Source organism: Ursus arctos, unplaced genomic scaffold, assembly GCF_023065955.2.
Source record: "Ursus arctos isolate Adak ecotype North America unplaced genomic scaffold, UrsArc2.0 scaffold_23, whole genome shotgun sequence".
Taxonomy (NCBI): Eukaryota; Metazoa; Chordata; class Mammalia; order Carnivora; family Ursidae; genus Ursus; species Ursus arctos.
The window spans coordinates 44,245,400-44,272,542 of record NW_026622908.1 but is presented as its reverse complement, the minus strand read 5'-3'; the positions used below and the strand labels follow the sequence as shown (position 1 = coordinate 44,272,542).

The following is a 27,143-nucleotide window of genomic DNA, read 5'->3' as shown; positions in this document are numbered from 1 at the left end:
CCGGCCTCTTTCTTCCCTGGGGCGGCAGCCTCTCTCCCACGATCTCCCCACAGAGGCTGGCCTGGTTTGTATCAGTTTACAACTCCAGCCTTCCTGGCTTCAAACTTCTGTTCTAACTGGTAGAAAAGCCAAGGATTTTTTCGTCCCCTTTGTCATCTGTGAATGGGGACAAGGCCCCCACAGGGCCCCTGCACACCCACCTCCTTGCTCTGGGTGTTGCCAGCGCCTTCCAGACGCCGAGCACTTGGAGCAAACGTGGGTTCGCCCTGAGCTCCAGGCCACTCCGGGAAAGGGACAGGGAGCAAAAAGGGGAAGGCGCGTTCACCGCAGACACATAACAAACACAGCGGGCGGTGTGCATAGATCTTTATTTTACTCTTAAATAAATTTATATGCCATTTAAACAAATAAAGCTCTGAAACTAAAATATGACATCCGTCTGAGGTTCTCCTCAGTAGAGCAGCTGGCAGAGAAGGCCCTGGCTTTGTCAGCAGTGCCGCCCTCTGGGACAGCTCTTTCCCACGACCGTCACCCGCGAAGGGCTTGCTCGGGCCACACGCCTCAGGGGAACCTCCAGACCTCGCAGGAGCAGGAGCAGCCTGAGCTGTGTCTGCCGCCCTGCACGACCAGGACAGGTCACCACAGCCGGCAGGGAACAGGACACAGATGGAAACTGGCCTCATGAAGTCACAGCTGCGCGGGGACGCACAGGAGAGGCACCTGGCATTCTCAGACACACGAGCTGACTTTTCAAGTGCTCTCCTTTCTTCTGGGGGCCTGAAAGCTGGCTGGCCCCCCACAGTGGGAATTTCCTTATACGAAGCTTGAGAGGGCATCGGGCTGGGGCAGAGGGACACCATTTGAGGGGACCCTCATGGCAACACCCCAAGATTCAGATGGTGGGATTTCCGTTCTGACTGGAAGGAAGGAAGAGACCAGGAAATGGTCCAGGGCAGAAGGGGGACAGGGCACGCCCGGACCGACCTACACCAAGCCGAGAGAGAGGGCCATGTGGCAATGACCGCATGCTCCAGGCACCCTCCTCCGAGAGCGGTCAAGTTGGAAGAGCTCATCTCCAGGGTCCAAAACCCCACCCTTCGCCCATAGACACGGTGCCCCACCTGGCTCTGGGACAGGCAGGTGGGTCAGGTTGCACAGCTACAAAAAAGCAGAAAGCAGCCCTGCTCGCCCTCAGGGTTTTTTCCAGACAGAAGCTCTGGAGCTGTGTGTGAAGAGCTGGCCCATCACTTCTCCTTCCGTTTACTCTTCCTCTGGCTCGTCAGCTCATCCAGCTTCTTATCCAGCCTCCTCTGGAGCTGGGCCCTCTTGGCCGGGTCCAGGGACCTGTCCTTGGTCCCACTGCCGGCATAGAGGACTCCTTCCCGGCTGATCCTCTGCCGGGCGTGGGCACGAGCCCTCTCCCCACAGCCATGGATCTGCGGGGACACAGCCGTCAGTGCGGAGCCCAACAGGGACAGAGGCCCTGCAGTGCCGCCCACCGCAGAGCTCGGGGACCATGAGGCCCCAGCACGAGGTCTTGGAGGGGCTCCCTACTCTTCCTGCAGCCAGACGCCTCAGCAGCAGGCTGCCGGGGTGGGGGGCGGCGCGCAAGGGAACACCCACACCCTACCTGCCAGCCCTGCCCTCAGCTCGGCCCGAACCGTCCTCTGAGCACATGCTGGCGCACGGCCGGATCCCCACGACCTCCCTGGGCGGGGGGGGGGGGGGGGGGGGGGGGACGCGCACACACACGCGGCCCCCGGCAGAACGTGAACACGCTCCCCTTCCGTGAGCATGCAGCTGAAGGGCAACCACCGTCCCCTCTGGGCAGAAAGCTGCGCTCTTTAATCTGCACCCAGTGCTAGGCCTGTTGAGGGAGCTCTGAAACGTGCCTGAGCTGACGAAGTGTCCCTGTGTTCCCAGGAAACTCACATAACTCCTTCTGTTTTTGAAAGAAAAGGAAGAAAAACGAAAGGAAACCCTCCGAGCACTTCTCAGCGGCAGGCGCTACAGCCAGTGTGCGCCTCACGGGTTCCTTCTAGAAAGTCTGTGCTTCCCTGCTGCGCTGACCAACAGTGTTCCCTTGGGAACTGCCATGTGGGACCCAGTTTGGACCTCGCTCGTCGCGCCCCCAGCCCTGTGTGCAGCTCACCGAGACCCCTGCGGGGGGCCTGCCACCCACGCAGTGCCTGCCCCCCTCCCTCCCTCCCTCCCTCACTGCCCCTCCCTCACCTCACTGTCCTCACCCCTGCCCCTTCCCCTTCTGGGTGGCCCTAGGCCCACGGGCTGCCCACCACGACTCTCCCAGAGACAGCCGTGTGGCGCCATCCCCTCCACGTGGCCCAGGACCCCACACCCAGTGTCCCCCGCTCTTCGCCACCCCTGGGCCAGAGGGTGAGGGCTGAGGCACACTGCCCACTGCATGTGTGGGGAGAGCGGCTCAGGGCAGAGGCAGAGTTCACTTGCCCACGTCACAAGGGGAGCGGGTGACAGAGCTGCTGTTTGCGGCCCAGTCCCTGCCACCCAGCCCTGTGCCATTTCTGCACAACGCCCCCCCCCCCCCCCCCGAGAACATCTCAGAGCAGGGGGACCTGTCAGACGGGACACGGCGCTGGTGGCCCCCACGACACTTCCACCAGCTGCATGGGGAATGTGTGCTCTTGGGGGCCAGGAGCTGCTCCTGCAGTGGGAGCTGCCTGGGAGCTGGCCCCTCCCACACAGGCTGTGCCAGTAACCCAAGCTGGTCACTCAAACCTTGCACTTAACGATTTCTAAACGTTCTAGACAAACGGCTTTCTAAAACACCACATGGTTTGTCAACAGGCAGGAATACAGACCGTGCACACACGCACGTGTGTGAGGAAGGGAAAGCGTGTGCATGCACGTGAGTGAAGGGGGAGGGGGAGGGAGAGGAGCCCCTGCCCGGGAGGAGGACTTCTTTAGGTTCGGAGGTAGCGGAGCTCCCTGTGGGCAAGCAGCTGCACTCCCTGGCCCAGGGTGGGACACCACCAGGACCCCCATGCAGCTCGTCCAGGATGGTGACACCCCAGGTGCCACAGGCCCTCCCCCACACCTGCCACTTCCCATGGGCCCAAACCAGAAACCCAAGGGCCCCTCTGGGTCCTCCTTCCCCTTCCCATCATGACCCACAACCCGTTCAGGGTCCACGCCCACCCCTCTGCGTTCTCCACAACCTCCCAGCCTCGCCCTGAGCCTTCCCTGTGCTGCAGCTAGGGTTCTGGCATCATGGCGGTGCTGAACCCCCCAGTGCTCCCTCCAGTCTCAGGAACCAGGGCTCAACTGCTCGGGGTCAGGCTTCTCAGCCTCCATTCCATCACCCTGCTTCCCGCTCTGCTCCCAGCTGCACAAAGGCACCCCCTCCCTGGGGCCTTCACACATGCCCTCCCCAGCCCTGCTCCCCACCTTTCACCTGCACTCTGGCAGCCCCCACCTCTGCTGCCCACTTGGCACCGGGTCCTCCCTCCACACGGTCAGCACGTGGTAACGGCTGTGGCCTCACACCCGGGCCCCCATAGGTCCCCGCCCCCCAGGGCAGAGGAAGCCTGCTCCGGCCCCCGCTCCCCACGCCTGGCAGAGCGTCCCATCCAAACGAGCTCAAGAAACGAATGAAAAAGACGCCGGGCAGCCAGCCCGTCTCAGACCGGGGGCCTCCCACCTCCCACCTCCCCATGCTAACCCACGGATGGACCCCAAAGACACTGGAACAAAATCCTCTCTGCCCAGAATTCCTACCAACGTGGCTGCAACTCGGCAAGTGTGCCGTTTTACCCCCCCACACCCCGATGCATCCAGAACGGAGCACGGGCCCATGTCCGTTCAGAAATGCCTAGTGCTCCCGCCCAGCTACCATTTGCGCGTGGAGCACGTCTGCCCAGAGCCCCGGAGACACAGCCCGCCCCCTCCCTGCCGGCTGTACCTCGGGCAGGTGGTGGCTGAGGCAGAAGCGGCGGCCGCAGTGCAGACAGAGCTGGCCCAGAGTCACGACGCTGGCCGTGCACTTCGCGAGGCCACAGCTGTTATCAGCCTTGATGGCGGCCGCGACCAGGGCATCGAAGTCCTCCTCGCCGGGCAAATCTACGGCCGCGTGTCCTAGGGGAAGAAAAGGGTCACTCAAACAGGGAAGAACGTGGATGTCAGACCCACGGCTGCCCCCTTTCGGGTCACAGTGAACAGGCAAATGACCCTCAGTCAAGCTTGGTGTCCATCCAGCCAAGAGCAGCCCTCCCTCAGTGAGCTAATAACCGGTCCCTGCCACGACATGTGGGCAGCACACGGACTTCCTGGAAGGGGCTGGCAGTGCATGGAAACTGGCCCTGAAAAGTCCATCCTCTTTAATCAAGAAAACATTTAAACACAAGGACGTTCCGCACAACGCTAACCGTACCAGGGAAACTACAGCGTGTTCAGACAACCCACAGCGTATCCGCAGCTCACAATGTTAGGGGACCTCAGCGTTCCTGACCAGGTACGTAGAAATCTTTTGAAGTTATCAGAAAACGCTCACGAGTGGAAAAGAAACAAAAGATCACGTATGACTGTAGTTCTGTGGAACACACACGTACTCCACACACACGTGCACAGACACAGACACGCAGGTAACACGAGGAAGGTATCCGCCAGGCGGCCGCCACTGATGACCTGGGGCACGGGCACAGACAAGATGCTCCGGCACGCCATTTCCCTGAGTTAACTCTTGAGACTCGGCATGCCGCAGCACCACACACCCGCGTCGGGATGGCCGGCCGTGGACTGCACGTGCCTCAGGGGGCCGCAGCCGCATCAGTCCTTCCGTGCAGGTTCGACTCTGCCACGGTCCCCTGCAAATGGGGGGGTGTCCCCAGCCCGCCCCCCACCCCGACGGGCTGCGGAGCTGCCAGGCTCTCCTGCACTCACTCGTGCCAGCCGGCTGGGCCCCCAAGGGCAGGGGAGGGACAGACGTGCTGAGGCCCAGGAGCAGCAGCAGGAGGCTTGGAGAAGGCCTCACAAGGTTCCCCCCCCCGTCTTCAGGAAACAGACAAGACGCAGGGGAGCGCCTGGCGTTCCCCCAACCCTCCCGAGTGGCAGGCAGCCCTTGATGAGTTCAGCAGCACCCTTCCTTGAGGGCCCTCCAGCCACGGCCCCAGGGGCCTGCTCACACTGGCCTGTTTCTCAGCTGCGGGGACCTTGGCAGAGTCTGGGGACAACGGCACAGGTTATACTAGGAGCCTGAGTGGCAAGATGAACTCTGAAGGTAGCTGCTTGAAAACACACTTCAAAACTAGGCGGTGCTACCATCCCCTAAACGGGGTGAAGTCTCCCCAGGATACTCTGTCAAGTGAGCACACCCTTCTCCTCCCAGAAGGCAGGCCAGGTCCTCCCGTCACAGTGTCCTGGGACTAACCATCTTCTCAATGGGGTTTAGAAAGGCATTTGACACTTCTTTCCTTTGCCAGAACGTCTGATCCTGGAGAGCAGGGCTGATCTTACTCCCCAGAACGAAGCTGGGCACGTAGGAGCCACTCGCTGAATCCCACAGAACCACTCAGCTACAGCCTCAGGCCTGGAGGCTGCTTTCAAAGACCGGGAGTCATGCGTGTGCAGCTTTGCTCACAAGAACTTAATGAAAAACAGAGGACGTGAATGGCTTCGTGGTCTCGCTGAGAGACCAACCACGGCTGGAATAAAAGATTACCCAGAGGCCTGCACAAAACCCAGGTCTTCAAGCTCAGTGCCCACGGATACTTAGTCACAGTGCAGGACGGGGGGAAGAGCAGAGAGATGCACGGGGCACGCCAGCGCACGGCCGCCGCAGCGCAGGCTGGGAGCCGGCAGGCCAGCGGGTGCGCGAGCCCGCTCGGGTCCCAGTGAAACAAGGCCGTCACCCAGCACGGAGCTCTGCAATTGCCCGAGGGCTCCTGTCCACTGTCCTCGTCTCCTCCTGCAGTAAGTGCACCCGAGGGCCTGCTACCTGCCAGGCCTTGCCTGAGGATCTGGGAACGCGAAGGTCACCAATCACTGCCCTCAGGGAGCTCACACCAAACCAGTTGAACGTAAGGTGCAAGACGCAGTATCAGGGCCGTAGCACCGAGAGGAAGTCCTAAGCCCTTCTGAGGGTGACAGGCGGGCCTCAAGTGGGGCAAACACCCCAGTTAAGGGGACACCAAGCCTGTATTCCTATTAGGTGAACCCACTTACCTTTCGCTTCCTTCTTTTTCTTCTTCTCTGGTAACGTGCGCAGCCCGGAGCGCGAGGCCTGCTGCCCCTCCTTGGCTGGCCCCTCCTTGGCTGGCCGCTCCTGCCTGCTCTTCTCTCTCTGCAGCCTTTCCAGGTGCAGGGCCTTCAGATTCAGGGGGTCCTGGCTGCTTGGCTCCCCAAGAGGAGGATCGGTCTGTGTGGGGCCAGGGGCCCTGGGACCGACAGGGGTTTGGCTGCCGGCCCCTGCTGGTGGCGGTGGGGCCGGTGGGGCGGGTGGGGCTCTCTTGCTCACGGTGATGAACCTCTTCTTCCCTTCCCCGGTGCTGTCGTGCCTCAGCCCATGCTCTTCGGCTATCTGGTGGATCCACATCCTGTCGTGGGAGTTCAGGGAAGCAGGAAACTCCAACTGAGTTTTCTCACTCGCCACAAACTCAGCAATCTTGGCCCTGAAGCGCTCTGCACGGTCTCTGCTCCCTGCTCCCTCTGGGCTGCCTCCGTTGAGGGTGGGCTGAGAAGGGACCTCAGGGCCCGAGGGCTTCCCACCCGGCCTCTTCTGCTCCAGCCCGGCAGCTGCTCTGGCCCCCTGGGCCCCCTCCTGCGGCCGGCCTCCGGGAGGCTTCCTGGCCAGCGCCGCAGAGCCGTGGGGCTTTGCACCAGTTTGGCCGTGGCCCTGGGAACTCTCATGGGAGTAGTTTTCAGGGATGATGTCATCAAGATACTCAAAGGCTGTGCGTACTTCCCCGTGCTCTGTGAAGTGATCTACCAGGGTCTTCAAAAAGGCATGGTTGTTAACAGTGCGAGAATCACACACAACTGCCACATGGCGCCGAGCGCGGGTGACAGCAACGTTGATCCGCCGGTCCTCGGCAAGGAAGCCCACTTCACCTAGAAACGAGCCGGGGTAAGTGAGACCCAAGACTAAGAAACGGGAAATGGACTCTTGCCCCCGAGCAGTAATGATCACCAAGGGAATCACCCAACACCCCTCCTTCACCGACCAGCAGCCCACCCCACACAGCCGCCTGCGCAGACGTCCTGCTGCCCACGCATGGCTTCCCAAGTCTGGCTCCACTGCACATGGTCCAGACGTGGCAGCTACCAAACCACAGCTCATCTCCAAGTACGACCTCCTCCCTCAGCCCAGCCCAGAGAGTGACTGCAGCCGGCAGCGGGGAAAGCGCAAGGGACGCTCCAGTACCTTGGCTGCCCCCGCCACCCCACTCTCTCATCTGTCCTCAGCCTTCCACTGAAAGTGCCTTACAAAGCCCAGACAGGCCATTTCTGGGTAAAACACCAAATGGAATAGCCAAACCGTAGCAGCATAAAAGCCGGGCCCTGAGGCTAACTGCACCTTGATGCCAAAAACCAAGCTCTGTGCTTCAGGGGCCTCCCCGTCCCGGGCAGGGCATCCAGGCGGTCCCCCAGAGCACCCGCACATCCGTGCTGCTCAGCTCACGCTCCGTTCCCTCTGTCGGGAGCACCAGCCCCCACCCCCGCAGCCCCCTGGGACCACTCCCGCCCCATGCGGCACTGGCCCTGGGTGGGCTCCGGTCAGGGCCCCACTGCCCCCCACTCCCTGCCCGCTCTCTCACCTGCCTCTCGCCCAGCGGCCAGCTCACAGAGGCCACACTCTCACCGCCCCGCAGAGCCCCTAGCAGAAACCCAGTCGGCCCTCTGCTGCCCCAGAGGACTCTGCTGAGCCCGACGTACCTTTCCTATTGGATCTGACGAAGGACAGGACCACAGCCTCCTTCTCTCGGCCTTGGAAGCCATCGACTGACTTAATTTCAAGCTCGGGGTGCCTGTGGGCAAGGCTCTGCCTGAGCAGGTCCACCTGGAACACCAAGTAAGGCCACGTCCTCAGCTCAGCTCAGGCCAGGGTGGCCCCGACACTCTGCCCTTAGACTCAGCAGAGGGCCTCATGTTGTTCTGAGCCACCCGTGAACACACGAAGCAGCATGTGAGCAGGTCAGACGTGGCCCCACACCCCAGCACTGACATTGTGTCATTTCTTTCGGCTTGTGACAGCCACCTCCCTCAGACGTCCCTTTGGGTGATGGCTGTGAACCAGGATGGGGTGGCAACGATCTCACGATATTCTGCCGCAGCTGCGTTTTCCCACCAAGAAAGACAAGCTTTACTGATAAGCACAGAGGCACCGAGAGAGAAAGCATGAGAGACCCCAAAAAGAAAGGAGCAGGCGATGGTTGTTCCCGCTGACCCAGAAATGGGCAAGGACCCCGCTCCGGCTACGGCAACCAGCTCAGGGATGGGGACCTGAGCCAGACTTGTCAGATTCAAAGCTGAGAGCCTGTGGGAGATGCCGTGAAGGGACAAGTGGTCCCCAGGGCTGCCCTGTAAGGATGGCGCCAGCCCACGGCAGACAGGGCCACCTGAGCCGGTGACCAGAAAACGAAGCCAACCAGGGAAGCAGGAGCATGGCAGAGCAAGTACAAGGGACAGACGGACAGAGATGCTGAATCATGTGTGATCCAGTCATCAGGTGGTCGATTCCACCTGGACTTTACGGTCACAGAGACACTAAGTGACCTCTGTCTTTCAGGCACCTGGGGGGTGACTGCGCCCCACCAACAAAGTGGCCCCCCGCACCTGGAGGTTGTACGGTGTGATGACGGCGATGTCACTCGCTTGGACACCAGCATCCACCAGGGCCTGGATGTGCAGACTGACGAGGCGCACTTCACCTGGAGGGCAGCAAGCAGGCTGTCGGTCCAGGTCACCCCACGCGGACCCCCGTCATTCGTGCTAGTTTCTTCAGCCCTTCACCCAATTCGACAACCGGATCTTACACTGTGCCTGGGGTAATGCCCTGAGCCGCAGGATTATAGATCTAGCCAATGAAGATGCAGGCCACGTAGCTGAGCCTCAGTTTACCCCGTAGCACTGAGTGTGCAACCTGCAGGCTGGTATCATGGGTGAGCAAGGATCTCGCCCAAGGCTGAGCAGGCAGAGCTCAGCCACTTTGTGCTCCCAGCCCTACTCCTGCCCCCAAACCAGTGCTGCCCACCGAGAAGGGTGCCACGAGTGCTCCTGTCTGGCTCCCCAGCTCACCGGGGACGAGCTCCGAGCACCACACCCCCCCACTCAGCCCCTCTGAGGTCGGCAACTACAGGCACTCTGGTTTCTACAAAGAGAAGCCTGGGGTCTGTGTAAGCCAGGAAGCTGGCCCTGTCTGAGCAAGCTCACCAGGGTTCCCCTTAGACTGGTCGTCCTCCTCTTCAAGTTCAAACAGCCCGCAGCCAGCCGTGTCCACGAGCAGCAGGGGGATGCCCGTCTCCTCCGTCGCAGCCACTCCTGGGAGGTCCCTGCACACAGGGGGAGACTGAATGCGTGAGGCCAGGGCAATAAAGCAGAGCTGAGGTCCTAACAACAGAACTCCGATCTCCCTTCACTCCCTCGTGCACGGGCTCTTCCCACGGGAGAACGGGGCTGCTCCACAGGGAATACGAGGGGCGTGGAGAACATCAGAGACTAAGCACCCCGCTCCAGCTCTCCAGGGCAAGGCCCCTCTCCCCTCCTGAAAACCAGCCTCAGAGGTGACTTTGACTCTAAAATCTCTACTGAACGAGGTCCGGGGGACCCAGGGGACTCAGGGCAGGCCAGGCGGGGCAGAACCAAGTCACTCACCGCAGGAGGTGCCCAGCCACGGAAGGGTGGGCTGTGAGCTGCCCGTGGTACAGGGCGTCCGAGGCCCACTGCATGATGGCCCGGTGCATGCGGTACTGCACCGTCAGCGTCCGCACCACCCGCGCGCCGTGCTCCTCCGCCAGGCGCTCCATCAGGCTCAGCGACAGCCCCGCCAGGGCAGCCCTGCGCCAAGACAGCAACCGGGAAGGGGAGCCTGAGTCCCCGAGTCCAGCCTGAAACCAGGGGCCAGGGAGGAAGGCAGTGCTCAAGCCTCAGAATCAACCCCCCCACCCAAGTTCTGACCTAAAATTAAGGGTGTGGTCACCCCAGAGATGCCCATGTCCTCATTCTGGAACCTGCGAACATGGGACCTGACGTGTGTGTGAAGTTAAGCTAGGCCCAAAGCAATCAAGGGGTCCTTCTAAGAGGGAGGCAGGAGGGTCAGGGTCAGGGAAGAAGACATGACCAGACGGAGAGCTGAAGATGCCGCCTCCTGGCTTTGCAGATGGAGGAGGCGCCCAAGCAAAGGAGTGAGGCACCTCCAGAAGCTGGAAAAGGTTAAGAAACGAACCCTCCTCTGGAGCTTCCTTGCCAACACCTTGACTTTACCCAGGGAGACAGAGTTTGGACTCCTGACGTCCAGAACCGCAGACCATAAATGCTGGAGTTGGTGATGGTTTGTTACAGAAGCAATAGCAAACCACTACAGGTAAACGGTTTAAAACTGCAACATACTTCAGCCACGAGTAATCGCTCAGCTCACAACGGCAGCTCGTGTTTGCTCGGCCCTTCCCGTGACCTACTCTTCACACTTCACCCCATTAACTCACTGGAGCCTCCCAGAACCTTAGGACCTAGTGAGGGTCATGCTTCCCACTTCCCCTGGAGGAGAGTGAGACACAGAGAGGCTGAGTGACCAGCCCAAGGCCACCCAGCCGGTAAGCTGCAGAGCCACAAGCACTCCTTCACCATGGAGACACACCGTCTCCCGTGATACTAAAACCAAGGGGAAGTTCCTAGTCGTAAGCTTGTAAGACCCCGCGGTCAACCTCTTCCAGTACGGACACCTACTGAAAACAACTCATGTCAGTAATATAGGCGAAGCGGCCGCCAGGCCCAACTGCACGTGGAGAACTAGCCGGCACGCATCCCCCCAACAGGGGAGGGGGCATCCCTGCTCTGAGGCACAGCTCTCCACACAAAGGTCTGTGGAGGACAAAGCCCTCTTTCAAGGTCCCCTGGGACCCCGGAACAAGTCGCTGAATAGCGCCCAGGGAGCCCCTGCCCCGGAGGCTCCACGCCGACTCCCACCCTGGGGGCGGTTCTGTCAGGACAAACTTCCCAAACACAGCCCCCCATTTCCACCTGCACTGCACCCGCTCTGAGGAACCAGGTTTGGGTGCTCTCCTTCTCTGAGGGATCCTGAACAAAGGCCCCTCCGCCTGGGGGCCCCACTCCCCTCTGGCAGGGTTCCACCCAACACATGCTGGGGAGTCTCCACTTCTGGCCCTCAGAGAACAACAAGGGAGCATTCCGAGGTCCACTGCAGCTTGTCCATACTCACGGCAAAAGGGAGGACCGTCTCAGGTGGCAGCGGGACAAGAATACAGCCACCTGCACAGGAAGGAGTTCCTGCCTCAGGGATGGCAGGCGGCCCCAGGCGCACAGACACAAGGCCAGCCCTGGCCCCAGCCCCACGTGACTAACATCCTAGTTGGGATGACCAGGGAAACGACAGACCAACACGCACCACTGTGAGGGACCGATGAGCGCTCAGAGACACTGAGAAGCTGTGACAAGGGATGTGCTGAGACAGGGTGGTCACGGGGGCGGCCCATAGAGGAGGCCCACCTGAGAGAGTACTGAATGGAGGAGGGCAAGGCCACCCCGTGTCCAGGAAGGAGCCATCCAGACAGGGACGGCAGAGGACGCCAGTGTGGCCAGAGCAGCGGGTGAGGGGAGCAGCGGGAACAAGGTGAGGAGGGGGCTGGGGGCGGCTAGCTCGCTCACACCACTAGGGACCGCCGCGGCATCTGTGGCACACAGGGTCGGCGCCTACAGAGTCGCCCCTGCGGCCTAGGTCACAGAATGTGCCTCCAGGTCAGGACTCAAAGACTCCACACCAGGCCAGGAGCTGATCGACCCAGAGGCCAGTCGGCCCGCCCACAGCAGCAACAGTGTCTCAGATCCCACCCGGCGGAAAGGGGCACATCGATCTGCTGGCCTCGCCAAGGAAACTCCATTCAACCGCCCGGACTGGGCACGGAGCCAGGTGCTGAGACTACAGAGACGCACGTGGCGGCTACGACCCCTGAGCTCGAGTGCGAGGCCTGACACACCTGACACCTGAACCAGTGTGTGCAAAAAAACAGGCAGGAAATGTGCAAGGAGGGCACGTCGGGGCTTCTCAGCCGCCACGCCCCAGGTCGGACCGCAGGGTTGGTGGGTGAGGGCAGAGAAGCACACTGCAGGCAAGGCTCTTACTTGTGAGAGACCGTGGTGGGGGGCAGCTGCTTGTGATCTCCAGCCAGGATGCACTTCCTGGACTTCAGCAGGGGGATCCAGCAGCTGGCTTCCAGGGCCTGGGCGCACTCGTCGATGACCGCCACGTCGAAGTGGCTGTCGGGCAGCAGCTTCAGAGGGCCGTCAGAAGAAGCACCTGGTGAAAGCGGAACCGTAAGCTTTTACCGAAGGTGCCGGCTGCGTCCCAGCAACTGCGACCTCAGCGAAAGAGACCCCAACAGGCCGGTCGTTGAGAATCCAGTCTGGCGTTAAGACTGTGTAAGAAGTGGGGCGCCTGGGTGGCGCAGTCATTAAGCATCTGCCTTCGGCTCAGGGCGTGATCCCAGCGTTCTGGGATCGAGCCCCACATCAGGCTTCTCTGCTAGGAGCCTGCTTCTTCCTCTCCCACCCCCCCCCCCCCGCTTGTGTTCCCTCTCTCGCTGGCTGACTATCAAATAAATAAATAAAATCTTAAAAAAAAAAAAAACTGTGTAAGAAGTGTGCATCTGGGGGGGGGCGCCTGGGTGGCGCAGTCGTTAAGCGTCTGCCTTTGGCTCAGGGCATGATCCCGGCGTTATGGGATCAAGCCCCCACATCAGGCTCCTCCGCTATGAGCCTGCTTCTTCCTCTCCCACTCCCCCTGCTTGTGTTCCCTCTCTCGCTGGCTGTCTATCTCTCTCTGTCAAATAAATAAATAAAATCTTAAAAAAAAAAAAAAAAGTGTGCATCTGGGAATAAACACTCAGGAAGAACATTAAGAACATTTGTTCCAGCCCACCTGTGTTTCAGTGTGGGGCAGTGTGCTCCGAGGCAGGGCCACCCCAACATTCCAAGCACCAGAATCAATCACCCCTTGGCGCTGGGACCAAGGCCTTGGAAGGGTGTCTGATTTCTAAATATTATTTCCATACCATTTTCTGAATCTAGAGCTTAATTAATTCCCCTCCAAGACGTTCTCTTGGACACACAGAACAATTAACCCAGCATCAGTCTGGGGCGGAGGGGAGGAGCCCCCGTGTACTTGACAACACAAAAACCACGGCCCCAGCCCCTCCTTGGAACAGTTGCGCCGTGGCAAGAGCTCACGTGTAAGCAAGACCCCGGCCCCACACAAGCCTCATAACCAGCAGTGGGCCCGGGAAGGCCACCCGCCCTGAGCCTGTTCCTCATCTACAAACGTGGGCACCACTTGAAACTCACAGGGCCATTACGATGACCGAACCCTAACATGCTACATACGTACTAACACAAAGTACGAAAGTGCCCGCCACAGGGAGCGAGGTTTTAACAAATGACTTTGAGACTCAGACTGTATCCTGATGAACCCCGAGGGATGGAGTTAGCAGGGATGGCTGGAGAGGATGCTGTAGGAGGCAGAACTTGGCCGGTTCAGAGTATGATGCGACTTCACAGTGCAAAGAGAAGCACATCCAGGAGACCCATCCTAGCTCCCCACTCAACACGACGGAAGGACTTAAGAGGCCACAAGTTGACCCTGCCGAGTTGGGGGGAGGCTGCATTGTGATTTCCAGCAAGCACCACATTTGAAGATTTGGTCCGGTGGAGGACCTCCGGAAACCCTCTCCCTCCGCTAAAGCAACGAGAACACTGGTAGCATTGTCAGAATCAACTTTCTCAGAGCTCTAGAAATTAGCTAAAGGCTTGCAGCAACCCAGGGAGTGTTTGTTTTCAAAGATGTGGCTCTCAGGGCGCCTGGGTGGTTGAGTCAGTTAAGTGTCAGCCTTCGGCTCAGGTCACGATCTCAGGGTCCTGGGATCGAGCCCCGCATCAGGCTCTCCCTCCAGCATGGAGTCTGCTTCTCCCTGTCACTCTCAAATAAATAAAATCTTATTTAAAAAAAAAAAAAAAAAGATGTGGCTCAACCTGGGCCAGAACGGCGAGCTCTGCAGTGTTCCTAGGAAAGGCCCTGCCTGTGCCCCGGTTCTGTGGGAGCCTTGAAACCAACGGCTGGCAACCGTGGGGAAAACCTGCAGCGAGGAGGCTGAACTCGTGGGGAAAACCTGCAGCGAGGAGGCTGAACTCCCTTGAAGCCCCGTTCCCAGAGAAACGCCACGACTGGGGCTGTCTGCCAGCTCCCAGGAAGAACCCAGTCTCAGGACTGTCTCTATTTCCCCCAACTTGGAGCTCACCCGATGCAGATAGCCCTTTCCCCGGACGTTTGCCCAAAACCATCAGAGTCTCTGAGGCAGCTGGAGCAAGCAAGAGGTAACCAGAAAGCTTTCAAGGAAGAGTCGGGGAGCAAGATGTCCACAGGGGCTTAGGAAAGCTCCAGTCTGCCCCCAGAGACCCGGAGGGCCATACACACGTCGGGCTGTGTGCAGGCACGTACAAGACGCAAGGAGGCCCCAAGCACTCACAGCTGGCTCACCCCTGGCTGCCTACCAACAGGAGGTGAGGCCTAAGAGTTGTAAAAGGCACTCCCCAACACACACACAGAGCCCCTCGGCCAAGACCGGCAGACATGCTGCTTCTGGAGCAGGAGGACTCTGTGCAATCCTTCCTGCCCCCTAAGCTGGCAGGCTTCAGCAGCTGCACGGGACCACAATACAGGCCTTTCAGAATCAGCTCAGCAAAGTCACTGAACAAACAGGACAGTATCAGCAAGCTCCAGGGAGTGGGGAACACCTGATTTCAAGATCCCCGATCCAGGAATGAAAGCAGCGACATCGTTATAGACGCCACAGGCGTCTTCACAATAAAGGGATGATATGAACAACTTTAGACCTGTGCATTCAATCAGTTAGATTAAACGAACAAATTCCACGAAGACAGCAGCTCGCTCAAAAAGAGGAAACCCAAATATCCCTGTATCGGTATCAACGAAACAAACGGAGGCTGTCGCTGAAAACCTCCTCACAAGGAAAACTCACGAGTGGATCCCACCCACCGTTTGCAGACAGCTCTACACAGCTCCCCACCAAGAAGCTGCGGAAGGGAGAGCACCATCCGGCCCCTCCAGCGGCCACGGTGGGCGCGGACCCGCTCCCCTCACCTGTGTTTGTTGCCAGCACCACCGCAGCCGACGTGAGGCTCTCCAGCATCGCGGCCTCCTCCCTCTCCTTCAGCTCCTTCCTCAACAGCTTGATTTCACTCCAAACGCTACTCTTCTCTCTCTTATCCTGGGTCTGCCTGTTCTTCGCCTATGAAGGAAAACCAAGAGCACAAACACTTGCACACGACTCCGCACCTACTTCGCTCTTGTGCGCCTTTCGTGCTTGTTTATAACCAGCTGGTCCACTTCATGAAGTTTCTTGAAAGGCACTAAAATGTCCAAAACCTGTCTTGAAGGAGCAACAGACACACACAGGTGAAGAAGCGCCCGACAGCCCGTGTGGCCCCCAGCGTCACCCGAGTCCAGGCGCTCGACACGCACGGCGTTCTGAACTGTTAACGCAGACGAAACCAGAAACTAGACGGCACCCCACCCTGAGCAGAGTCACCGCACCTGCTCTGGGAAGGAAGGAGCACCTGCCCTCCCAGGATCTGGGTTTTGGCTGCTTCTAGGTGAGAGGCTATGCTTCAGCCGTGACTCCACACTCGCCAAGAGAATAACAAATTTTCTTCAACCTATAAAACACTCACCTGAGCCTCCACTTTCTGCAATACTAAAAAAGACACCCTTCCTCACTGTGATTTCTGCTTTCGAGGGCGGAGTGTGGCAGGGTTCACTGGAAGGGTCTTCCTGCGCCTCCCTTACGGAGAAGACGACCCTGAAGAGCACTGAGTCAACAGGAACAAGAAATGACGTCACCCGCACCTGCGCTGGAGGCAACACTGTCTGTGCGCACTGCTACACCACGTCCACCCTCGAACGACACGCCTCATGCTATCCCCACCTCTGCTGGGCCCACACCGGCATCTGGAGTGCCACCCACGACTCCAAGCCCACGGGAAGGAGGACTCAGGGCCCCGGCCCTCTGGGGCCAGGACACGGAGGGGCACCACCGTGAGGCTGTGAGACCAGCTGACAGAGAACAAACGGAGTGTAAATCAGAGAACACCGGGCACCACAGTACCCCACTGCAAGATAAAACACATCTCCAATTAACCTGTCACCCGCTGCCTCTCTTCCACAGGGAGAGTGTGAAATGGACCAAAAATTGGCGAGATGAATTTCTGAATTTTTATTCTCAGGCTGCTGGGTTTTTTCTGCCAACAATTACCCAGCCAACAGGACCAGATCCAGGAGATGCATGAAGAAACATCCTCTTTAAGACGATCCCTAACCTACTCACAAAACTACATTGAAAACAGCTGAGTCCCTATTACATGCTGAGTATAAGTTTCTATCAAAAGTGGACAGTCCTTTATTTCTTAATAAAACTGGGGAAAACATTTTTTTTAACGGGCAGCCCTGACGTTTGAAATTCTTTTTTTTTTTTTTTTAAAGTAGGCTCAACGACAACGTGCAGCCCAACGCAGGGCCTGAACTCCTGACCCTGAGATCAAAACCTGAGCTGAGATCAAGAGTTGGATGCTTATGGGGCGTCTGCCTTCAGCTCAGGGCGTGATCCCGGAGTCCTGGGATCGAGCCCCGCATCGGGCTCCTCCGCTCGGAGCCTGCTTCTTCCTCTCCCACTCCCCCTGCTTGTGTTCCCTCTCTCGCTGGCTGTCTCTGTCAAATAAATAAATAAAATCTTTAAAAAAAAAAAAAAAAAAGAGTTCAACGCTTAACAAACTGAGCCACCCAGGTGCCCCCTGATGTTTGAAATTCTTATAACTGACGGAGACCAAAGAAAAGCGAGAGGAGCACAGACAGAAGTGACTTGAGGAAAGACTGCAGATCAGAAACCACGCAGAGCGCTCGCTGGTAGGAGGTACATACGAAGGCCTGATCGATGTCCTTTCTGATGTCTGCGACGATCTGGGCGTTGTCACTCCGCGCTAACACCGCGTCCAGGGAATGCTGCTGAATGGACTCCAGCAGGCGGGCAGGGTGCCCGAGGCGCAGGACCCTCTGCTTACACCGAGCCAGACGCTCTACCAGGTTGTCCACGGCAATGTTAGAGGGAGCACAGCACAGAACCTGGGGGAGCAAACCTCAAGTTCGGTGACTTCTTTAGTTAACCACTTAGGTTCACGCTAAAACAAAGAGGAAGTCTTGAAGGTAAAGAGAGGAGGGCAGTGTTCACAAGTGGTCATGTCAGAGTGCAAACTTGCAGCTGGCGGGAGGTGGGCGCGGCCTGCAGACCCTATAGGATCTGAACTCGGGTCTTAAGGACGCCTAGTCACCGAAGCACCAGAAATGTTAAATAATTTGCAACTAGGGGAAAAAGGACTCGAAGATTAAAGCGTGCCCTAAAATTATCAGGACTGAAGAATCCAGCTCACCACCAAAGAAATCACTTTGTCACCTGACAAAGTGGAACCAGGGAAAATCTCTCAATCTTGCTCCTAAAACTATTTTCTGTAGTGATTTCAATCAGAAGAGAAAAACCCGAAGTTCCACTATCAGAAGCAGGTGACAGCTGGCAGACAGGCGGGGTGGAGAGCCCCCGCACACACAAGCCTCAGAAACAGGAGGCCACAGCCATTCCTCCCCATGTCCCGAGGGCCTGCGTGGGAATAGGGGTGTGTTCTGTCTCACCGTTTACGCAAACAGAAGGCATCCAGTCAAACCCCAAATCAGACCTGCCTCCCGCTACTGAGTCATCACTTAATTAAGTTTTCAAATGCCTATGCCAAGTCACTCGTTTGCAGCAAACTCTTGGACGGTTTCGTGACCAGGTGACAGATGCCCTTCAGTTCGCAGCAGCAGCAGCTCTGCCTGCAGAGGAGGCTCGGCTCAGAGCAAGGGCCCTGGAGAGCATGTCTGCCAGAGTTCAGACCCTGGCCCCGCCCCCCACTGCTCACGACTGGGGCGCGGGACCTGAGCTGTGTCCTCTGGAAACAGGGGCACCAGCAGTCCCCAGCACCCAGGGTTTCTGTGAGGACTGCCTGAGTGAGTCATGGAGAACGCTCAGAAAGATAACTGTTTGGTAAAAGAGTTCCAAATGCTCAGAACTGACTCGTGTTGATGCAGATGAGGGTAAAAGACCCTTTCTCAGCCATTAAGAATCTAAATGAACAGTAACATATAACACTCCACGTCTCGGAACATCAGTCATCTGTGCACAGCACACAGGCAGGAGTGTTCCTGACCAGGCTAGGACCCAGCCGAGCACCTGCGAGCCCGGCACGGGGAGCTCATGCGTGTTGACAGGGCCCACCTTTAAGCCCTGCCTCACAGCCTGAAGAATGATCTCGACCACGGTGGTGGTCTTCCCGGTGCCAGGAGGCCCATGGATGATGGCCAGCTCTTTCTGGGACAGCGCGAAGGAGACCGCTTCCTTCTGGGAGGCATCCAGGGAAGCGTTACAGAACAGCGGTGGCTCTGCGGGAGAGGCGACAGTGTTAGGCTCCGGCTCGCCGCCCCCGGCGCTTCCTCCTGGCAGACAGCGCTGACAGAAGGAAGAGCCGCCCACGGGGCTCCGGGACCTCCCCGGAAGCCAGGTGGCCAACACAAGCTCAATCTGCTTGGTCTTCCGACGCTCCTCCCAGGACAGGAAGTGGCAGACTATGGACCACAGGCCCAATGCAGCCCGCTGCCTGTTTTCCTGAGTCCAGTTTCCCTGGGACCCAGCCATGCCGCTCACTGACGTGCTGTCTCTTGACTACTACATCGGCCCACAAAGCCTAAAATATTTATAATCCATTCCTTTATTTAAAAAGTTTGCCAACCCACGCTCCAAAATAACAGACCTTTCTGAAGTAAATGTTCCTTGGAATGTATTTCTACTTGGGGCGCCTGGGTGGCTCAGTTGGTTAAGCATCCAACTACTGATTTCAGCCCAGGTCATGATCTCAAGGTCATGAGATCAACAAGTCCTCTGCCAGGCCCCATGCTCAGCCGGGAGTCTGCTTAGGATTCTCTCTCCCTCTCTGCTCCTCCCCTCCACGTGCACTCACTCTCTCACTCTCTCAAAAAATAAAAATGGGGCGGCTGGGTGGCTTAGTCGTTAAGCGTCTGCCTTCGGCTCAGGGCGTGATCCCGGCGTTCTGGGATGGAGCCCTACATCAGGCTCCTCCGCTATGAGCCTGCTTCTTCCTCTCCCACTCCCCCTGCTTGTGCTCCCTCTCTCGCTGGCTGTCTCTCTCTGTCAAATAAATAAATAAAATCTTTAAAAAATAAATAAATAAAATAAAAATAAAAATAAAATAAAAATGAAATAAAAATTAAAATAAGTTATTTATTTCTACCACGTTGCCCCTTTTTAAGTGACCATAAAATGACAAGAACAAATGACAAAAAGGAATAGAGAGCAAATTTCGGAATCATGTTTCTCCACTGACTTTTCCATGATGAAGACCCGTATCTGCCTCCTGTGCTCTGTGCTCCGAGAGCAGCTACCGTGTGTCCAGCTCTGCAGGGCACCTGTCTGTGGAGACACCCAATCCGTGAGTGAGCAGAACTCCGGGCACAGCGCCCTGACCTGGGCCAGCCAGAGTGACACAGAGTTGAAAAGCAGCAGCAGACCACCCGACCCAAAGTCCCAGCGCACCCCGCTCTCCACACCGTGTCCCTTTTCCTTAGGTATCCGCCTAACCACAATGTACCATGCTCCCTAAAACACCGTAAATACATTTCTTTTTTTTTTTTTTTATAAAGGTGGTGGAACATTGCCCTCACGCTTTTTTTTTTTTTTTTAAGATTTTATTTATTTATTCGACAGAGATAGAGACAGCCAGCAAGAGAGGGAACACAAGCAGGGGGAGTGGGAGAGGAAGAAGCAGGCTCATAGCGGAGGAGCCTGACGTGGGGCTCGATCCCAGAACGCCAGGATCACCCCCTGAGCCGAAGGCAGACGCTTAACCGCTGTGCCACCCAGGCGCCCCCCGTAAATACATTTCTAATTCAGTTTCCACTGCATTAGTAGCCTCTCAATAAATATCTGGCAGACTAAAACACTGAAATGTGATTGCTTCCAGAACCTGGAGGTACCACCCAGCAGCCCTGTGTTTAAAGCCAACACAACACTGGGTGGTCAGCACAGGCATGACACCATGTGGGCATGGGATCAGCCCCATCACCCCAGGTAGCTGGAGACACCAAAGGCTTCACTGAGGTTGTGCTGGGAAAGTGGCAAAGTCAGAATGTGGAGGATTGTCAAATCACGGCAGCCCCTTCAGGAGACAACATGCTCCTCTCAAAAACTGGGGTTCTCCAAGACCACGGAGGGACAGGAGAAAGCACACAGACAAGGAAGGGGTGCGTGTGTGCACTGTATATGTGAAAGACACAGTTTTCTACGTGAAAAAGACCAGAATGCGCACAAATACTTGGGAGGCTAACTCCAGGCTAACTTCCTGAGTGCTCTGTTTCCCTTGCTAACACGATTCTTTATTTCCAAATATTCTACAACTAACACGTATTATATTACTCTTCTCATCAGAAATAAGCGATCTTCAATTTGAAGGATGCTGAGAAATAATCAAATGCATTTAGAATTGGGACTTTTCAAACACACACAAAAACACTATTAAGCACAGACAGTGCGCAGCCATCCTACCCCCACAGATCTGAGCTAGAACATCCTGACATCTTCGAAGACCGTAGATACATTTGAGAGACTATTGTAAAGTCAACAGAACGAGCTGCTTCCTTGCACTGAGTACATGAGAGTCCAGTCCACATGAGTCACTCAAAGAAATTTATAGAAGAGACGAAGAGAGATGCCTTCTAACTGTGCGTCCTCGAACTCTCACTCAAACACCCTAGCCCCTGCTGTTCTTGGTGTTTCCATAGTGACTTCGATCAGAAAAGAAAACAAAGGTTCTTACGTATCTCACTGGCAGGACTGGGGGCTGATCCACCAAAGAGGACCTCTATGAGCGAGGACGCAGGGCCAGAATGGTACTTCTTTAGGGTGATCAGAGCCCTACCAAGGGAGAAAACTAGAATTAGGATGTTGGTGAAAACCAGACCTTGATTCCCTCCCTGAGACCCTGCCCAGCGTGGCCACCTGCAGCCGCCGTCTCCCATGAGTGCCCCCAAGGTCTCCACACTCAACACAACTGCTCTCTCTGCCCAGCAAGACAAGTGGTCCCGGTGAGTGAGTGGTGTTTGAGGAAAAAGAACGTGTGATTCCCAGTCACACACACCCTTACTTTTTCAGTCGCTTGTAAGTGACATCATTGGCCAGCTTTAACAGTCTGTAGGACTGCTCCCGGTCCAAGCTCAGCTGGAAGTCATGGGACTCATCAAAGGCCACCGTGACCGATCTCTGCGTGATCCGGGTCAGGATCCCCGTGGCCAGCTGACTCCCTTCGTCATACAGACCCACTATATCGCCTGTAGAAACAAAGACTTAAGTTACACAAACATTGAGCAGAGTTAAACCATGAACTATTTTATGTAATAAATTCCAGCATATTTCAAATAGCCTATCTCTACTGCTTTCTTCAGAAATGAAATCAGTAGTGGTACAAGTTTTTTAACCAACACGTAAATTAAATATGAAAATTGACTTGAAATCAATGAACTGTTTAAGACAAACACGCCAGTCAATAAAACACTCAGAGTGCCTACTCACTCTTTGCCAGGCACTACTCTAAGCACCGGTCTGATTAGAAACAAGACATAGATGTCTGCACCAAAGGTCTTAAGGAAAGATAAAGCCCAGGAGGGGATGGAGAGGGACCAGGGCATCATTTTAGAAACAGGATATGGCAAGGGCCCCTTGAGTGGTGACAGGTAAGTGGGATGAACCCTGAGCCAAGTGGGGGCCACAAGCATGTTTAGGGGAGAACATTCCAGGCAGAACGGGAACATCAGTAAAGGAGGGAGGTCATTTGCTGCCCACTCAGCATGATCTCCACACTTCCCATGGTAACTGTTGGGTGATTCACTCACCCGCCAGGTGACCCTGACACCAGGGAAGGAGCCCACAACCAATGCCTGAGCCAGTCACTGCGTCCCACATCCCTGGCCACAGTGACTGTTCAGGAATGAGCACGGGACCAAATGTGCCCCTGAGACAGAGTGAGACTCTTGCTTGGCACCTGGGAAGAGGTCCTCCGTCTGTCTAGCTGCACCAGAAACCTGAGGGCATGTTGGGGCCAGAACTGCTATCATGTGTCACCTGAGAAGGAAGCCAACCCAGAAGAGGGCAAAGCCAGGAAATGGAGAGAAGTTAAGTCCAACCGACTTCCCGTGAGCCCTGAAGCCAACCTTCTAGTATCTCAACCAATGCAATCCTTCTTGCCCAAGCAAGAAGCCAGTTTGGCTTGGTTTTTCTAAAAAAAAAAAAAAAAGTTAAGATTTTTATTTATTTATTTGCCAGAGAGAGAGAGAACAAGCAGGGGCAGCGGCAGGCAGAGGGAGAAGAAGACTCCCCACTGAGCAGAGAGGCTGATGCAGGACTTGATCCCAGGACCCTGAGATCATGACCTGAGCCGAAGGCAGACTCTTAACCATCTGAGCCACCGAAGTGTCCCTGGCTTGGCTTTTCATCACCTGGAACAGAAGACAGTTCTAACCAAAACAGACTCCACTCGAGATAAAGCCAGAGCTACTCACATATTTATACCCCCTCTATTCCGTGTCAGAAAGTATATGCCACGGGTCAACCAGGCACCAGACACGCTCTTAGCCTGGGCTGTTTTTCCTCCAGGCAATGAGTTTCATCTCCACCTTGAACCTTTTCTCTGGCTCCTTCCCCAACTTTATAGAGACAAACAGCAGACAGCAACATTGTCCCTGGGGCAGAGTCCGGTATGCCCACTGGAACCTCCCGACCAACGCCCTGCTTAGGGTCCCGTGTTCCCGAATGGACGTTTCTACGCTGAGCCTTAAAACTGCTCTTCAGAAGATGAAAAAGCAACAGCCCCACCTCAACCTGATCAACAGCCGCAGCGACACATCAGACTTTCAGCCAGATCCTTTCCACAGACATGCCTTCCTGACTTCCTGCCTACGAACCCTTCATCTCTGGGCTCCCAGTCCACAATGCTGGCTAACTGAATATACTACTGAATATATTTTTACTTTCGGTTTTCAGAGTTTACGACCCCCCCCCCCCCAGACATCCGACCCTGACGGCGAAGCAGCAAAGTGCGGCTATAACGCCCCCAGCCCCCATCTAGAGGGCGGGCAGTGAAGCTCACTTAACAAGAACATGTACGACCTGACGCCAACCAGCAGCCCCCCTTCCTCCCCTGTCTCCACATCCAGCCAGTATTCCAACAACTGTGAGCAAGAGTTAGGGAAATCAGAATAAGAAATCAAAAACCCGTCACCACCAAAACACGATGGGGACTTTTCTAGAGCAAGCACGGCACTGGCCGTGCCGCTCTATCCAGGTCTGAGGGTTACACCGGGTACCCCTGGGGCGTGGTTCAGCAGCTTCTCCCAGCTGCTCCCCCTCTCCAGGAGGGCTGGTGCGAGTGTACCCCGAGCGTGCTGGCACGAGAAGCCGGGGGAAGACAGAACCATGCACACCGCACCACAGCGGTCCGAGACAAATACAATGACAGTCACGTGTAGTTTTACACTCTCTAGGAGCCGTAATAAAAAAATTTAAGGGGAGCGTGGCTGGCTCAGTTAGTTAAGTGTTTGCCTTCGGCTCAGCTCATGATCCCAGGGTCCTGGGGTGGGGCCACGTTGGGCTCCCTGCTCAGCGGGGAGCCTGCTTCTTTCTCTACCCTTCCCCCTGCTCATGCTCTGTCTGTCAAATAAATAAATAAAATCTTTAAAAAAATTTGTTTAAGAAACAAGTACATTGATTTTATTTTTTTATTTTTATTTTTTTTTAAGATTTTATTTATTTGACAGAGATAGAGACAGCCAGCGAGAGAGGGAGCACAAGCAGGGGGAGTGGGAGAGGAAGAAGCAGGCTCATAGAGGAGGAGCCTGATGTGGGGCTCGATCCCAGAACGCTGGGATCACGCCCTGAGCCGAAGGCAGACGCTTAACGACTGCACCACCCAGGCGCCCCAGTAAATTGATTTTAATGACAACATATTTTAACCCCATACAGGACAGATACGATTTCAACACGTATCATATTTCCAAAACCATGACTCTGGAGAGAGTCTAAATTTTTCCGTACTCGAGCTTCTGTACTCGAGCACCGCACACACACAGCAATCAGTGCCCGCGGTTCAAGTGCTCTGAACCACCTGCGGCTGCTGGCTGCCATTCCGGACACGCTGACCTACACTACCAAAAAGCCACATAAGTGGTGAACTTCTAATTAAGGGTTCTTCATCGCCATGCTTTATTCTCCAACCAGCCACGTGCACGCCGGTCTTCCCAAGAGTACAAGTCACAGCTTGGAGACCAGCGGTATGCAAGACACGCCTGTGTGGCAAATACACAGACCTGAAGTGAAGCTGTTGCTGGGAAGCACCGGGGCAGACGCACATCTCCTGGGCTCAAAGGTGACCAGCAGCCGCCCATACAGCCCAGTCCGCTGGCTGGACACCTGCAGCTTCAGCAAACACACGCCTCGGCTCTGCAGTTCTTTCGGAGAGATGCTTTCCTGCCAAGACCTAGAAGACACCCAACACCGAGAGTTCAATATTTACACTTTACTAGCTTTTACTTCCACCCACAAGGGACAAATGCAGACAAAGATCTGTGCACAGGCACTAAATAAAACCCAAAGGGGCTCCACATCTGCTGGTCTCTTTACCTGCTCTACTTGCATTCTGCGTCCTGGTGCCCCCGCCTCCGCTGCCCACCATCTGTACCCACATGAATCCACTCGGCCTCTCATCCTTACCACAACTCTGGTTCAAGCCACACCTCTCTTCGTCTGGACCAGACACAGCCTCCTGCCTCCTAACTGCTTGACCTCGGGGGCTTGGCCTGCCCAGTCACAAGCAACAGCACCCATGCAATCCACCTAAAATACAAATCTATCCACTCCCCTTTGAACGTTAATAAAGGGAAACCTCACTAAAGTGGAGTGGGGAGGCCAGAAGGAGGAGCTGCAGCATCCCCGGTCAGTTACAGACCCTGCCGGGACAGGATCCTCAATCACACAACAGGGCAAGATGCACATCGCATACCCTACAAGAAATCCACCGCCCCGCAACGCAGCCAGTGAGCAACGGTCATCACCCTGAACTCCTGCCTTTCTGTAATGGACTTCCATGCAAAACCACCCCGTAAAATAAAGGTCCTCTCCTCCATTTGTCGCACGAGCTTAGAGTCTGCGCCACAGGTTCCTTGGCGGGAACTGCAATTCTCTGCCATTATGAATAAACCCATCTGGCTAGTAAATTAACTGGCTGTTTCATTTTTAAGGTTAACGCCCACCCCCATCCCCCAGCACTTAACCGCGCAGAGAGCCGACCTGTGCGCACGGAATACAACACAAGCTCGCCCACAAGGCCGCTGTCAATCTGAGCACTGCCTACCTCTCCGTGGGTGCTCGCTCTGCTCCGGGTACTGAGCTGAGCGCCTGACAGCAGACCATCTCGTGCTCACTGCAAACCCATGAGGTGGGAATAATCCCACATCACAGGCAAGGGAGCTAAGGCTCAGGGATGTAACCTGCAAAGTCCCATGGCCATACACGGAGCTGGGGTTCTACCCAGGTGGATATGACCGCAAAAGCTCTTAATCTTCGAATCAAAAGCCTCTCACACAAACCCATCCACGTCTGCAGTGCAGTCAGTTAGACTGCCTAGCCTCCACCTGTCACCTTGAGCAAGTCCCTGAACTGCTCGGTGTCACAGTCTCCTCTGGCACAACATCAGAAGAGCACTGAGGGTTAAAGGAACGATCATACAGAAAGAGCCTTTACAGCACTCCATTAAGTGTTCGCTGTTACTGTTTCAGCTAAATGAATATTCACGTTCAGAAGCAAGCAGGGCTGTCTCTGGTGCCCATCTTCCCACACCTCATCCAGGAAGGCTCCTCCACCCACCTCTCCCGTTTTTTTGTGCGCTTGGCACCACCTGTCCCTGAAGCCAGCCTTAGCCTCGCCCTCCCCAGGGAGAACTGGTCTTCCACCATGCCTGCGAGGCCCTTTCTGAGTGCTCGCAAGCACGAGCACACACCCACACACCCACACAGAGGATGAGCACACCCAGCTGGAAGGCACCATTTACAAGGACCCAGGCCCACCCCCTTCCCAGATCCTCTGCCCGCCTCTCTGCCCCGACCCAGGCCCACCCCTGCCCAGGTCCCTTGCCCGGGCCCACCTCTCTGCCCAGGTCCCTTGCCCGGGCCCACCTCTCTGCCCAGGTCCCTTGCCCAGGCCAACCCTGCCCAGGCCCACCCCCGCCCCCGCCCAACTCCAGGCGGCGGCATCCTCGCGCCCTCCCACCGGCCCCGCACCGCAGGAGGGAAAGGGCTGAGGACGCGCTGAGGGCAGAGGCCGGACACAGCGCTGAAAGTTCGGGAGTCGGGGGCTCCAGGCCGAAAAGAAAAGGCTTCTTAAGGGCCCCAAATCGGCACGGACCGCCCGGGAGGCGACAGGGTCCCATCTCCAGCGGCGGCCGAGCCCACAAGCGCCGCGGGCGGGACTCGCGGGGCGGGAGGGCAAATCTCTCCCCGAGGCCGGCCGGGCTGGGGAACTGGCGACCGACCCAGTACCTGCGCTCCTCGACCTCCGCGTCTCTCTCGAGCTCCAGCAGGTCCAACTGCTTGGTCACGAAGCTCTCCACGGCCGCCGTGGCCATGGCCGCCGGCCGACCCGGGCGCTGGGCCTCTGAGTCCAGCTGCAGCGCGAGGCGGAGTTTCCGGGCCGGACCCTATGCGTCGACGCACAAGGCTCGCGCAAGGC

At 56.7% G+C, this 27,143-nt stretch overlaps 1 protein-coding gene across 1 annotated transcript; it reads right to left on the bottom strand.

The window, feature by feature from the left end:
- Positions 1 to 351: 351 nt before the first annotated feature.
- On the bottom strand, positions 352 to 27,113 carry IGHMBP2 (immunoglobulin mu DNA binding protein 2). Its single transcript, XM_026482992.4, has 15 exons — positions 26,954 to 27,113; positions 24,728 to 24,897; positions 21,514 to 21,697; positions 21,187 to 21,284; positions 18,576 to 18,739; positions 17,192 to 17,392; positions 15,359 to 15,506; positions 12,328 to 12,502; positions 9,844 to 10,026; positions 9,403 to 9,521; positions 8,806 to 8,900; positions 7,906 to 8,029; positions 6,196 to 7,080; positions 3,938 to 4,110; positions 352 to 1,436 (listed from the first exon to the last, which is right to left on the bottom strand). The coding sequence occupies exons 1-15, from the start codon at positions 27,037 to 27,039 to the stop codon at positions 1,245 to 1,247; spliced, it is 2,997 nt and encodes a 998-aa protein (XP_026338777.3). The 5' UTR covers positions 27,040 to 27,113; the 3' UTR covers positions 352 to 1,244.
- Positions 27,114 to 27,143: the final 30 nt, after the last annotated feature.